The sequence below is a fragment of the Vitis vinifera genome, chromosome 2, assembly GCF_030704535.1.
Source record: "Vitis vinifera cultivar Pinot Noir 40024 chromosome 2, ASM3070453v1".
In the NCBI taxonomy this organism is placed as follows: domain Eukaryota; kingdom Viridiplantae; phylum Streptophyta; class Magnoliopsida; order Vitales; family Vitaceae; genus Vitis; species Vitis vinifera.
Window position 1 is genome coordinate 17,062,441 of NC_081806.1, and position 15,126 is coordinate 17,077,566.

General features: G+C 32.1%; 1 protein-coding gene across 1 annotated transcript; it reads right to left on the minus strand.

The window, feature by feature from the left end:
* Window positions 1-451: 451 nt before the first annotated feature.
* LOC132254763 (uncharacterized) lies at window positions 452-3,047 on the minus strand. The gene is made up of 4 exons (XM_059741216.1): window positions 1,839-3,047; window positions 1,388-1,623; window positions 1,218-1,293; window positions 452-1,129 (listed from the first exon to the last, which is right to left on the minus strand). The coding sequence occupies exons 1-4, from the start codon at window positions 3,045-3,047 to the stop codon at window positions 1,031-1,033; spliced, it is 1,620 nt and encodes a 539-aa protein (XP_059597199.1). The 3' UTR covers window positions 452-1,030.
* Window positions 3,048-15,126: the final 12,079 nt, after the last annotated feature.

Consider the following 15,126-nt stretch of genomic DNA (forward strand, 5'->3'; position numbering starts at 1 on the left):
TTTGCTCTCCCGACAATTTTTCACTCTCAGTATTTATTTAATCATACTGTTGTTTTCTCATTTTTCTGGTTATGTCAAATTACGATGGTTTTGGTTGGATACGGAAGGTGATCATGCGAAGCAAATATTTATTGGTTTTCTACCACATTTATTTTTTCTATAACAACATGTACATGGTTTGAAGCACAAAATTAGCAAAATGCACAATCATTTAGGAACCCTGAGTAGCCCTTGCCAATGAGGATGCGCAATAGTCCTGAACCCTGGTAGATCAGGATTTGAAGGGCGCCATTGCAAACTATTGGTATACCAACAAACTGTTTCTAATGTAGTCAATCAAACCAAACAAACCTCCCAACTTACCAATAACATTAACAGAAGATGCTATGTAAAAGCTTACACAATAACTAAATATGAAAGGAAAGCCGTCAAACAATTTACTAATGTGAGTATAGAAGGATAAACTGAAACTGCATCAGTGTACAAACAAATAGGTTCTAGTCTATGTTTGTTGTTCTCTTATGAAATTAGTATCATACCCCATAATAAACCTATCACTTTGGATCACATCTTACAATCACAGTTGTTGTCCAATCAATCGCCAATACAACACTGACCAGTACCCTTAACTATAATAAAAGAACAAATACTGAGTGTTGTCCATGTTCCTACTCCCTTCCTTTACAATATTGAAGGAAAAATGAACAGCCCTATTACACTGCTGTTACTGCGTCCCATATGCTCCAATAGCAGCATTACCAGGTACTCTTCCTTTCCCTTACACGTTGGCCATTCTTGTACATAAAGTCCTCATATTCAGCATAACCCAACTCCCACTATTACAATGGGATGTGGAATACTTCATCAGATACATCACATATAGAACATAAATAATGGTTTTACAATTGGAACAAATCACATCAGCACACAACATGATATGAATTAATAAATTTTAGACAAACTACAATCAACCCTTTGTCATTTTGGTACGTAACAGCAGATAGGAAGAAACTTATCATAAACTATAAAGTCACAAATGACATGCAACCATAATTGTATCTCTGACACTGTTGCGTTCATTGAGCACTAGTTGCAGCACTAGCTGGAGTCTGTACATGTTCGTCTTGTCCTACGGAAATGGGAAAAAATTATTCCATGCGGTTGGGAAAAAAACAAAGAAAAACAGTCCAAGTTTGACAGTGTAAACCAACTCTAACCTCTGCCACTGAAGTAGTTAAGGTCGCCCCATTCCAAAATTCCATGAACTTTAGAATGAGGACACCACAATCGGACCTATAACACATCATAAATGTGTTAGATGATAGAAATCTGATAAATCAAATTATTTAGAAATGTTTGTTTTCGTTGGAATATCTGAATACTTTACCCATTCAACTGTTGGAGAAGGTGTGGTTGGACATGCACAAAACTTGAGACATCCGCATCCATATGGATTCTATATGCATGCAGTGCTTTGTGGAGTGTCATTGATAATCGTCGCATTGCAGCACTGATGTTGTTGCCCCGCCTTAAGGGCAATGACGAAAGTATCTCAACTCTTCCAGCTGCAAAATTAACAACATGCACGTGCCAGAGATTATTCTCGCAAACTGGGATGAACATCTGCATAACAATTCAAGAGTTATTAGCTTTTATGTCATTACTTTATAGTCATTCCCAATACCCTTGCAATCATCGACGAAATCAATAACATTTTGACCAATGGAAATAATGACGATTGTGGCATGCTCATAAGGGATTCCCAACATTTGCCAACCCCTACAAGTGCATGTACGGTTCAAAATGTCTACATTCAACAAGGTTCTCCCGATACATACCCCAAATACTCCATTCTTGAACGGTGTGACTGGATACACCGCACCCTTTGTAATATTTTCCTGCACCTTAGCTTCAATTTTTGGCCCTATACACCCTTTCCAATTCTTGGACTCTTCTTGATGCTTTACAAGCATAGAAGCTAACTTGGACATGTGCTCCAATAAAAAGTTACAAATAGAGTGATGTCTTTCAATCCGTAACCAAGCATTAAATGACTCGACAAGGTTTGTAGTCATTTTATCCCATCTTTGTTTTGGGAATTTTGACATGGCCCAATGGTGCGGTGCATTTTCTTCAACCCATATGGCTAAAGCCTCGTTGTATTTTTTTAGTTCAAACATGGAAACGTTATAATCATATTCTAACCTTCCATACACAATGCTATCTAGGAATTGCAATGCATCTTCTTTACCCTTGTTCCCTCGTGTGTTATGCTTGGACAAGAAACTACTAAAATTCTCCTTCAGGTGACGGTAGCAACAAGCATGGTTTTCAATGCCAAACACCTTAGGGACACTACGAAGCAAAGTAGGATGTCTATCTGAGATAATAATAACTTCCTTGTTTCCCACAACTATCTTTAGTTTTTCCAAGAACCATAACCAATCTTCATAATTTTCCGAGCTCATCACTCCAAAGGCTAAGGAGAACATGGAGTCATTAGCATCGTAGGCGGTGGCTGAAAATAGAGCACCGCCATAAGGCCCACTCATATGGGTCGAATCAATTGCAATGATTGGTCGACACCCCCTTACAAACCCTTCGATAGATATTGAATGAGCAACAAAAAGCTTCTCAAAATGGTCGTCATCGGAATAACTCAACTCAACACTCAATCCCGGATTTGTTGCAAGCATTCTTTCACACATCCATGGCAACAATTTGTAATAATTCTTGGGTTGCCCATAAATGCGCTCCTTAGCCTTCTCTTTAATTTGCCATGTTTGTAGGTAAGTTAACTGGATGTCATGTTGCCTTACAAAGTCCTTACAAATTTGGCGTGGTTGGTATTCAGGAGTAGATCGAATGACATCATCAATGAGCAACGATGCATGAGTGGATCTCACTAAAGGCTGAGACAAGGCAACATCTTCCAAGCAATGGTTATGCACATTTCGGAATGTGTGTACTTGAACAATGTTTGAATCCCCTATTGCACGCGCAGTGATTTTCCAAGGACAATCTTCAATTGTGCATACTACGGTCATGTGTTTTGGACTATTCCTTTTTTAAGAATATCGAAATTTTCCAACCAAAGACATCAAATAGATTGCATCTCGAAACTCCGACGCATTTGGGAAGGTATGTCCACTACCTACAATTGAATGTTCGAACCGGCTTGGTTGAAGTTGAACAGTATTTGTCATAGCACATCTTTGGGAAAACCCAAATAACTAAATTGTGGGCGACTCATTAGAGATGTGTAATGGGGGCTCGCCAATAGAGGAAACATGAGCTGAGTTTGAAGCAACAATGGGGGTTGGGCCACTGCAAAAAACATAAGGAAAGAATTTGATCCTCCATCAATCTAAGTGTGAAAAGCGATTATACAAAAGGGAACATTATTGTGGAAGGACATTAGGTACCTAGTAGGGCAAATGAGGTCATCACCACATTCAGTACACTGGGAGATGTAGACATGACAAAACATGTCGTTGAATTTGAACATATTGACTATGTCGCCATCATTATGCAGTGGCAATAGACATGATGGGTCAAACTTGACTGTGAATTCCAATTTAATGGAATTGGAATCCAAGTTCAATTCACCACATACTTTTGAAACGAATTCAGAATGTGAGATATTCTTGCTAACAACACTGCAATTGGTCCGACCTCCCTTATATTCGACGGACCCAACAGCAGTCTTAACAAGCTCACCACCTTCATGAATGTAACAAAACATCTCCTCTTCCATTTCCTTATTGACATAAAGATTTGTTAAAAACAATACAACAACGAAAGATTGAAGAATTATGCATGTTGATTCCATAGACTTTAAGGTTTAAACATGCTAATTGGTTGATGCACACAATTAAGGTTCAAACATGCTAATTGGCCGATGCACACAAGTAGTGTGCAAGTCTAACTACGGTAGTTCCTAAGGATATCTAACCTAGTACTTAAAGATTACTAAGGTTAGACCTAAGGTTAATTAAGATAGTACCTATGGTACAGTCTCAAGTAAAGGTAAGGGGAACCAAATGAGCAGAGTAGTCAAACACATAATGTCATGATAGCTTGTAGGTGGAAGTGAATACAAGTTAATTTATGCATGACTTGAAAACAGCCTGTAGGTTCTATGTTTGACAAACTGAACCCCATTGGGTTAACAATAAAGACAACTTTTATTCACATATGAATTATTTGAATATTAAAAAATGAAGTTTACAGTCGTCACACAGCTTGTACCCAAGGTTGGCTAAGGTAGTACCTGATGTTGACTAATGCAATACATACAGTCGATTAAGGTCGTACATTCAGGAATAATGAGGTAGTACATAAGCTTAACTTACCAGTACAATAAGGTTAACCAACTGATCACCAAAACAAACAATATATAGATAAAAATGCATTTCATCCATTATGACCAGCATTCCCTATTTTCTATTTATGTTATAGAGGGAATTAAACCAATGCATGGATACCAATAGTCCCTATATAGCCTTTCCTATTACCATCTTCTAAAACGGATCTTTGAATCAATATCAATTACTAATCAACAAGAACATTAACATATAGTAACCATACATATGTTACTATATGTTTGAAGAAATGGAACGTGATTTGAAACTATACATATAAAACAAAAACAAAAAAAAACACAACGAAAACTTTAGCACCCATCAACCATCAATATCACAAAAACCCAAAAAACTGAGTAATTTGGAACAACTTTCCCATCTAAAAATCACCATTTCTTAAGAACTTTTTTCGCTCTCAAATGAAAACTTCATCCCGAAAAATTGTTCCCTTTTGGTCATCCACTGCATAGCTCAATCCAAAAACACAATCCAATAAATGGGTTTCATTAAAAATGCATTGTTTCCCAATACCCAAAAACAACACTGGAAAAAAAATTTTCCTTTTTCGCTAATCAATTCAAAATATGTTTTTCTCAGTTCTAAACCAAAACCAAAACAAATGCCTTTTTCAACGAAACAATTCTCAACCCATATTCTTGCCTTCACTTTATATCAAAACAACAGAGTTGCGATAATTTGTCAATCCAAATAAAGCAGTACAAAATCAGATTTGAAAAAGACGATGATGATTCATTACCAACAGATTTAAAATTCCAGTACCAACTCCTAAATGCCAACATTTGAGTCACGCCTAGTTCAGAAAAAACCCACACAAACAACAGATTTTCATGAATGAGAATACGAATGCAAAACACGGAACGAATGGCTTACCTCGACAGAAAAAATCTAAGATGTGACAAATCGGATTAAGGCCTCCTCAACTGAAATCTACTTTGCCTCGGTGACGGAGTGAAGAAATATGAGAGGAATGGGTATCAAATGAGATAGATGGAAGAAAGAACCCTCGACTACACTATTTTTATGGGATTTTCTGCTTTGCCTTAGTGACCGAGTGAAGACAGATGAGAGGAATGGGTGCCAAAATGAGAGAGAAGGAAGAAAGAACGGTCAATCAGCTAAGGTTTTCTTGTGGGAACCTCTGCTTCGCCTTGGTGACGGACTGTAGAAAGATGAGAGGAATGAGGACCAAATGAGAGAAAGGGAGGATGAACGGTCTGTCGCCTAGGGTGTTTTTGTGGGAAGCTCAATATTTGATTTTGCACAAGACAATCGGTTCAGTTTCAGCCCGTGCTGAGATGGGTTGTTGACCTGGATACCTGGAGGGGCAATTTCGATAGAAAAAATACAACCGGCTCAGAGTGCATGAAACTGATATAAGTTTCCACATTAACAGATGTTTTTCATATTTCACAAACCTGGGTTCCAAAAACAATATTATTACCATATTGGCCCATGAAAACACAACTTTCCCATTTAATTATGTAATAAAAAAATTAAATATATGACATACCCAAAAAAAACTAATCCCAACCCTGAATTTAAATTAACAAAATTTAAAATTAAATCTATTCCTAAGCTACTAAAAACAAATGAGCCGAAAATATCAAATACCCATTACTTGCCCTTAAATTGAAGGACAAATAGGAATAAATAAAACTTATTTTTATAATTTAAAATTGATTGAAAAGAGACTATGAACCTACAATGAGGGAAATTGACATATGGGCAATTTATTGATTAGGTCACCATATGTAGGGTACCAATCTTTGACCACCTGCACCAACAAGCTATTAATGGTTCCTGTTCTCTTTTTAATCCATTTCAATTGAAAACGAACAATTTTTAAATCTATTCAAAAGGGTAATAATTTTCTTTTTCCCAAATATTATATCTATGCAAAGTAAACTGAATTTTAGCATTATCAATTTTCAAATTCATGTTTTGACAAATTCAAATTGAAGATTTCTTTAATAAGTGCCTTAAAATTATTTTCAAAAAAAAAAAATTAAGGTCATGGTCTAAGCAATTTTAGTGGAGACGTTTTCTATATAAATATATTAGGATATGTTTCTTTTCAAACTATTCTTAATGGAAATAGAACTACTTTTGAGATAAAAACACTATAAATAAAATAAAATTTAAATTTTTTTAAAATGTTTTTTAAATTTTATCAAATATCTAATTTTTTTTTTAAAAAAAACACTTGGTAGGATAAAAGTGCATATCCTTCTTCTCAATTTTGACAGATTTTCAACTTAAATGGTTAAGTTACATTGACCAAAATTTAATTTTTGGGCCCAAAACACAATTCTCTCATAAATTTATTAAAATATAAATAAATTAATATTTAATTTATCAATAAATTAATAAATTATATAAATAAATAAATAAGAAAATAATTTTTTTTTATTATTATTATAAAAAACATGCAAAAATGTGAAATTAGAAAGTTCAAAAGTATGAAATTCAATAAGGAAAAAATTCAAAAAAAAATGGAACCATATTTGCACTTTTAACTTCATACATTTACATTTTTTAAATTATATTTTAAGTTTGTCTATGATGCTTAACTTTATTTTTTTAAAATTATATATTAATTTATTGATAAATAAAATAATAATTTATTATTATTATCAATTTATTTTTATTGAATACTAGATCATTAAATTTAAATGTATAATTTTTTATCATTAAAACATATTTTTTTAATTTTAAAAGGAAATAAACTTCAATAGTAAAGTCTTATTTGGCAATTAAGACACTATAAAATTGAAATCAAATCTAGCAATTGCGATTTCAAATTAATCTTTTTTTTTTAAATAAATGATGACATGGCTCCTCTATGGCAACAAAAAGGGCATTTTAGACAAGTTTCGGATAGTGGTTAAAATAATTCTTTCCCCCATAATAGGACTATTTTGGCCCAAAACTCTTAAAAAACCTTCCAAAGTTTTTTTTCCCTTTTTCATTCTCATTAATACCTTAACATTGGAATGAAACCAAATTATTATTCAAACCTTTAGTACTGGTACATTCAAATACAAGAATCAAAATCATCAAATTCATTCTTATTCAAGAAGTAGGAACAGGTTTCCCCATTTTTATGTACCAAACATAACCTAAACATTTGAGAGAAGAAAATGATCAAGCTTTTTTATCATACATGCTTCCTTAAAAAAAAAAAAAAAAAAATAGGCATTAATTTCATTCATTGATAATGATCAAATTGAACCTAAATAAATCGAGTTTTAGGCGAACACCTAAATAAACTTGACTTTATTAGCACAAACATGAAAATATATAATATGGTGTTACATATCCATGTGTAGCATGATTGAATCCTATTCAAATGTGTAAAAAATAAATAATTAAATAATTACATACCTCTATTTCCGGCTTTGCTCATACCATTAAAAATTTTCATCCACAAAAAACAACCTATATTACAAAAAACGAAACAAGATGAGCAACATTTTTAATGCTAAAGCAAATGTTAAAATTATAAAATTATTATCATTGGACAAATACTTTTTTAAACATAGAGCAAGCTAATTGAAAATAATAAATATAAAGAACAAAGATTTTTTATAATGCTTATAAATAAGTTAAAAAACAAATAAAAAAAGTATTAATTAACTGAAAAATCCAAGTTTATGAAAGGTATTAAGAATCCAGTGTAAGTTGAACAATTAAATAGGAATTTAAAATTAAACTATTATACCTTAAAGTGGAAACAGATAGATACTTGGTGTTTATCAGAATCTTATCTCTACCCTCCACAGGTCATAAACAAATTAAAGAAAAAAATAAAATTAGAAGGAAAAATATATACTACAAGGCATATTTATTTCGAGCCCATCGAAATACTGAGAGCGACCACTTCACAAAATTGTATTCATGTCCATTAACTCACTGTTTTTTCTGAAAAAAAAATTATAAAAAAAAAAAAACAAAAAAAAAAACATACATAAACTGTTGATTGTCCTGAAGTAATTCAAAGAATAGCCCTCGATGTATCATAAATTCACATTAAACCACAAAATCAAAAGATTATAAAGCTAAGAATCTATATACCTCCAGGGGAAGGAGCCATTGATGTTGTTGAAAGCTTGTTCTTCAAAAGAGCTTTAAGATGTGATGGTGCTTCAAGAGAGCTCCCAAAGAGCCTAAACAACCTTTTTCTGCATCCAATGTTTTGATCCCCTCTCAAACAACAGTACAAGAAAGAATCCGACTCTACCTCGGTATATGCTACGGATTTTTTCCAAGAAAGAATGAAAGAGAGATGCTTCTGAGAGGAGAGAGAGAGAGAGAGAGAGACAGAGGAAAGAATGGTTGATTTCCCAAAGACATATACAGACTTCTTCCAAAGGAGGATTTAACCATTTAAGTTAATGGGAATGGATTTAAACAGCTCCATTGGAAATATAAATAAACAATAAAAGAATAGAAAATTTTGTCCTCCAACGATTTATTGCTACTGTAAAGTGGACGTAATACAACCTCTACCATTTATGGGAAACGACACATTTGTAGTATTGGGGTTTGTGGTACAGAAGACCCTTACTGAATGTGGGGTTTCTTCTGAAAAGAGACAACATCTCCGAAATGTCTGAATGGAGAGGACTTTGAGTTGAGTTGATGGGGCAACATCTCTGAAAAGTCTGAATGGAGAGACTTTGAGTTGACTTGATGGGGGAGCGGACCAGTTTATTGGGACTTTAACAGAGATATTTTCTCTCTATTACGTTGCCCTTTAGCTGTCTTCACTTGCAACTTTTCTTTTGTAGCAGACCATCGCAACCAAAAAAAAAAAACCTATAAAATAAAATTTTAAATTTATAAAATATAATTATTTAAAATTAATTAATATTTTACATATTTCTTTATTAAAATTATTATTTTCTTTAATTACATCATATAAGTCTTATCTTTTATCTTCCTAAATATTATTTTTAACTTATAAATATATAAAATTTAAATTATTTTAAAAGAATATTTTATAATTATTTTTATATAAATACATCAAAACTCTTTTTTTTTCCTAACGAATATGAATATAAATATGTACTGATTCTTTAAAATATTTTAGACATTTTAAAAATTTTATCCAATTCCTTTTTTAAGGTTGAAGTCATTTCCAAAACATTTTATTAAAACAAGCATTTGACAAAACATATTATCTTACATAAATTAAAAATTTACTACTATGGAAGCAAAAGTCTACCCACCATCACAAACAATCTATTATAATTGAACCACTGTAACAACAATTATAATAGAATTAAAATAACCCAACACCAGAAACGTAGACAATAGCACATTCAAAATAGCAAAAACATCCTTCGAAAAGAAACAAAAAAACATTACTAGTTCATCAGGCCTTTGCTACCCTGGGAAGAAATAGAATTATTTCCCTAGTCAAGCATGGATAACCCCTGTTCTACATTTTAGATTCTTCTTCCACATGGCTCCACAGTGAAGTTCACTTCTGCTCTGTAGAACGGAGCCAGCTCCACAGCGAAGTGTTGTTCTATGGTTTAGATCAGCGCTTCTGAATACGGGACTCCCGTGACTTCGTCTTTGTTGCAGATTCGAGCTGGTACCGTGTTGTAGAACTGCTCTGGTTCAACTGTGACACCATCTGTGTTGTAGAACCGCTCTGGATCAACTGTGACTCCATTCGTGTTGTAGAACCGCTCTGTGACACCAGCCTTGTTGTAGAACCGCTCTGGACCAACTGTGACTCCATCCGTGTTGCAGAAGCGTTTTGTAACACCATCCGTGTTGTAGAACCGCTCTGGACCAACTGTGATTCCATCCGTATTGCAGAACCGCTTTTTGACGCCATCCGTGTTGTAGAACTGCTCTGGACCAACTGTGACTCCATCCGTGTTGTAGAACCGCTCTGGACCAACTGTGACTCCATCCGCATTGCAGAACCGCTTTTTGACGCCATCCGTGTTGTAGAACTGCTCTGGACCAACTGTGACTCCATCCGTGTTGTAGAACCGCTCTGGACCAACTGTGACTCCATTCGTATTGCAGAACCACTTTTTGACGTCATCCGTGTTGTAGAACTGCTCTGGACCAACTGTGACTCCATCCGTGTTGTAGAACCGCTCTGTGACACCTTCCGTGATGTAGAACCGCTTTTTGACGCCATCCGTGACTGTGACGCCATCCGTGTTGTAGAACCGCTCTTGACCAACTGTGACTCCGTTCGTGTTGTAGAACCGCTCTGTGACACCTTTCGTGTTGTAGAACCGCTTTTTGACACCATCCGTGTTGTAGAACCGCTTTGTGACACCATCTTTGTTGTAGAAGCGCTTTGTGACACCATCCGTCTTGTAGAACCGCTTTGTGACACCATCTAGAATGGAGATCTAGGCTTCTTGTGACAATAGTACTGGAACTATCATTTGCATACCCAGAGGAATATCGGGACGATAGACGCTGTGGGAAGTCCTTCTCTGTTTTGTAGAAGCGAGATCTGCAGTCATCACCCCTTTTCCATAATGTTCCATCGATGGCCCATTGTCTTGAGGGTAAGTTGTACCACCTTGGTGTTCCTGTGAACCGTACCTCCGCTTTGTCGGATTGGGATTTATTCCCATCGATGGTCCATGGTATGGAAGGCCAGTTGGATCGCCGGTCTGCCCACGCTGACGACTTCTTATTACCTACTTGTGCGACCTGGTCAAAACTAATAGCCACCTAATTCTGCTTACACTAACTTCCAAGCTGGGTTCTGTTTTATATTAAAATTTCATTATAAATCTACAAAATACTCCATCACAGCATGCAAACATTTTCACCATGATTTCAAACAATATTTCCCTATGATCACTACTATTTAGGAGGAAAGATTTAAAACTTGTTTGTCAAAAATGATTTATCTACTATAGTTTTAATTAATAATTAATCAATTATTAATTTATTTTTTTGTTATCAAAATTATACTTCGAGGATTTTGTTACATGTTCATAGTTTTACACTCTTCTAAATAAATCAAAATTTAGGTAAATTAAATTTATTTTTCTTAAGATTTAAATTAAATATAGATGAGCTTAAAATTTCATCAATTACCTCTTTTAAAATACTAAAACCATTCAATTCATAGACTACAATCAAATATATTATATATATATATATAATCATTAATCAGATTCAAGAGGTAGTGTAAAGCATAGTATGTTAATTTTGACCAAGTGCTGCTTCCAATTCTTATACAAAAGTCTATATATTACAAGAAATTAAAGTTAGAAAATGATTAAAATTTTAAAAACAAGGCAATAGTAAAACCCCAAGTAAATATCTATTTGAAACTTTGTTAAAATTTGCCTCAAATTGCCTTTTGAATTAACTTTACTATTATTATAAGGGAAGAATAAATTTTAAAAAGATTCTATGTTATTATAGGATTTAATTCTAATGCTCTTATAAGTAGCCAAGGGTCATCGGACTCATGGCAGGCAACACACAAACATATCCCCTTCTATCTATGGAAATAGTTATGCAAAATACAAATATTCCTTCGTACATACTTATTATGTTACAGCATGTGGATGAATGTGTATTGTCATCTTAAGCAAACTATGTTGTTGTCAATTTTTCTTGGACAATAAGCTCATTTTTTTTTTAACAACATAAGGCTATATAGCATATTTAATTGATATTTTTTCATCTTGTCCTACATATGAAAATTACAGGTAGTTCAAGAATCCTTGTTGAATGAAATTGATTGAAAATAAATCTTATTTATGTAAATTCTCAAATACTTACAACAATAATCATTTGTACAAAGCCCAAACCACCACCACGTCTTCATGAACTTCATAACAAATACTATAATCCTCCCTATGAAATAGGTACAATTAATTTAATATAAGTAAATGCAAATAGGGATTTGGCAAGATTTGAAAGTTTGTGGTTTTATACAATAGAAGCATCTAGAGGGAGGTTGAATAAATAATATTTCATTATTAGCTAAAAAAATTCAAATTTTATTTTATTTTATTTTATTGAGTTATATAATTGTGAATGTTTAAATATCTTATATTGTAAAACTACTTGGAGTAGATTTAGTGTCTTTGTATATTGAGGATTCTAGGTTAAAATTTTCATTGTATTCACCTAACTCAATTACCTCAAATCCGTACTTAAACTATTGTCATTCCTAAATTACTTGTAATTGAAGACGGTTAGAGGAGATGGTTAGTGTTCTTGAGGTGATTGATGATATTAAACATTGATCAATCGAATTTTAAACTTTAATTCTTTTGTTGAAAATTGGAGTTGAGGCTTAAGGATGTCAAATTATGTGTTTAAAACATTTGGATCAATTATTGATCAATCATGGTAAAAGGTAATAGTTTATGTTGTAACAAGAATTTTATAATCTCGTCTTATCAATTAGAATTCGATCATATCTATAAAATCTTCATTTTTTCCAAACAAATCTGAGTTGTTAGATGGAAATTAAAACCTTAGTATTTAAGCCCTTTTTTTAGAAGAGGCTTTAACAATTGTAAGAGCTAGGTAGCTTTCTTGAGCTTTAAATTCTTTCTTTATCTATTTTGGGGTGTTTGATTTGAATTATTTTTTTTTTTTATGGGTTTTAAGTTAAAAATCTTTCAAAATGAGTTGATTCAATATAGGTTTCATTCACACTCTTATATTTGTCGTATTTAGGATAAAATCTAATTTTCTTCTTGTATAGGTTCAAAAAAAGGTTGAAAGCTTAGTGTGAACTCTAAGTTTGCTTTAAAAGAAAAAAAAAAATGGATAACTTAAGTTTGAAGGTACTAAGTAAACAAATTTAAAAAGGATTGAAGGTTTGAATGAAGTAAATCCTTATATTCAATTAATTTTCTTTCATAATATTTGATTTTTTATTACTCTATGTTTTGTCTACGAAAGTTCCCTTGATTTGTTATATATGTTGGTTGATTGAGAAAATGAAATTTCAGTAAACTTGGAATGGATTTAAACAGCTCCATGGTAATAAAAATAAATAAAGAAATAAAGAAAAACGTGTCCTCCAACGATTTATTGATCCTGTAAAGTGGAAGTAATATTAATACATCTACCATTATGGGAAATGACACATCTGCAGGAGAGGACCTTTTATCGAGAATGGCAATTATTTGAATTATTTCTGAACCGAGAGAGCAGGTACAAATTGCTCTTTGAAAGGGTTGAAGTCCGCCGGCTACTTTGAAAAGATTGAATGGACAAGAGTCTGAGTTGAGTTGATGGGGAGAGATGCAGTTTATTGACGCTTTAATCGAAATATTTTCTCCCCAACACCATCCTCTGACCTCTGTCACTTGCAACTCATCAACTCCGATTCGTTTATATGATTTTTTTTTTTCGGCTTTTCTAATGAAAATATTTCTTTTCTCTTTCGTTTAGTTGAATGGTATATGGACATGGCTTTCCAAATATACCATATTTATATATATATCATGAATGATTTTAAAAACTTTAAAAATATTTTTAAAATTTTATTAAAGTAAAGTTTTTTATGCTAAAATTTTTTTCTCAGCTTATAAGGGTATGTTAGATATGTAAAAAAATATAAAAGAAAATAATTTTTTCATGACTTCATTATAAATTTATTTAAAATTTTAAATATAATTAAAATTAATTAAAATTTTATATATTTTAAAATTATTTAACCTTTATATAAGGAAGGAAATTAAGTAAAATGAATTTAAAAAAACATATAAAAATAATTTATTAATTTTAAATTTATTTTTAATTTTTTTTTCCACTTTTCTTCTTTATGTTCTTTCCTAAATATAACTAAATTTATTATAAATTCAAGAATAATACATTATAATAAATAATACACAAACATTTTCACCATTATTTTAAACAAGGTTTGTCACACGACAAATACTCACATTAAGGGTAACAATGATCATCCTACCTCTTAAATTTAAAGACTCGAAAGTAAAAGTGATCAAAGACTCAACTTATAAAAACTAATGCATCAAATACTAGATTATTATTCAAACTTAAAACTCAAATAATTCAAATTGGCATCCATTTATAACATTTAAATAATGTGCTAAATAAAAGTTCAAAGCCAAAAATGTTTACCGAGAATGATTTTCATTCTTACCACCACTTCTTGTTGGAACAAAGAACATTTGAGTACTTAAAAAATATTCAACAAAAGGGAATAACTTCAAAGCTTTAAGAACATTAATAAAGTTTCATCAGTAAAAAGTTTTCAAATATAAATACAAATAAAGAGATATAATTTAATAACCACTTTCATAAAAATTCCTTAAAGTTTAAACATGGTAAGAAATTTAATGTCTAATTAAGTTGAACTTATAATTGGGTGATTAGTTTCAAATTTGATCTTTTTAAAAATGAATGAAATCAAACTCTACTAATACCCACCGTAAAAATGTAAAAATCGACAATAACATCCTTGCCAACTAAGGCAAAACAAATTAAATTTTGTTTTATTTCATTTGAACTTGCAACATAATGACACCATTTTTTTAAACGATTGAAGATAATCAAACATATTTTTCATATAAAAATGTATTTGATCCATGTTTAAAAAAAATGTTTATATAATTTGAAATAACATATATATATATATATATATATATATATATATATATATATATATATATATATATAATTTGTATTAATTTTCATTATCCCAAAGAAGCCTTGAAATTTTTTTGGAGAATTTATTATTGAAGAATTTAAT

Coding starts and splice junctions, on each gene's coding strand:
- LOC132254763 (XM_059741216.1), bottom strand. CDS start 3,047: ATGACCGTAGTATGCACAATTGAAGATTGTCCTTGGAAAATCACTGCG. Junction 1,294..1,387: donor CTTCTCCAACAGTTGAATGG/GTAAAGTATTCA, acceptor GATGTGTTATAG/GTCCGATTGTGGTGTCCTCA. Junction 1,130..1,217: donor TAACTACTTCAGTGGCAGAG/GTTAGAGTTGGT, acceptor CCATTTCCGTAG/GACAAGACGAACATGTACAG.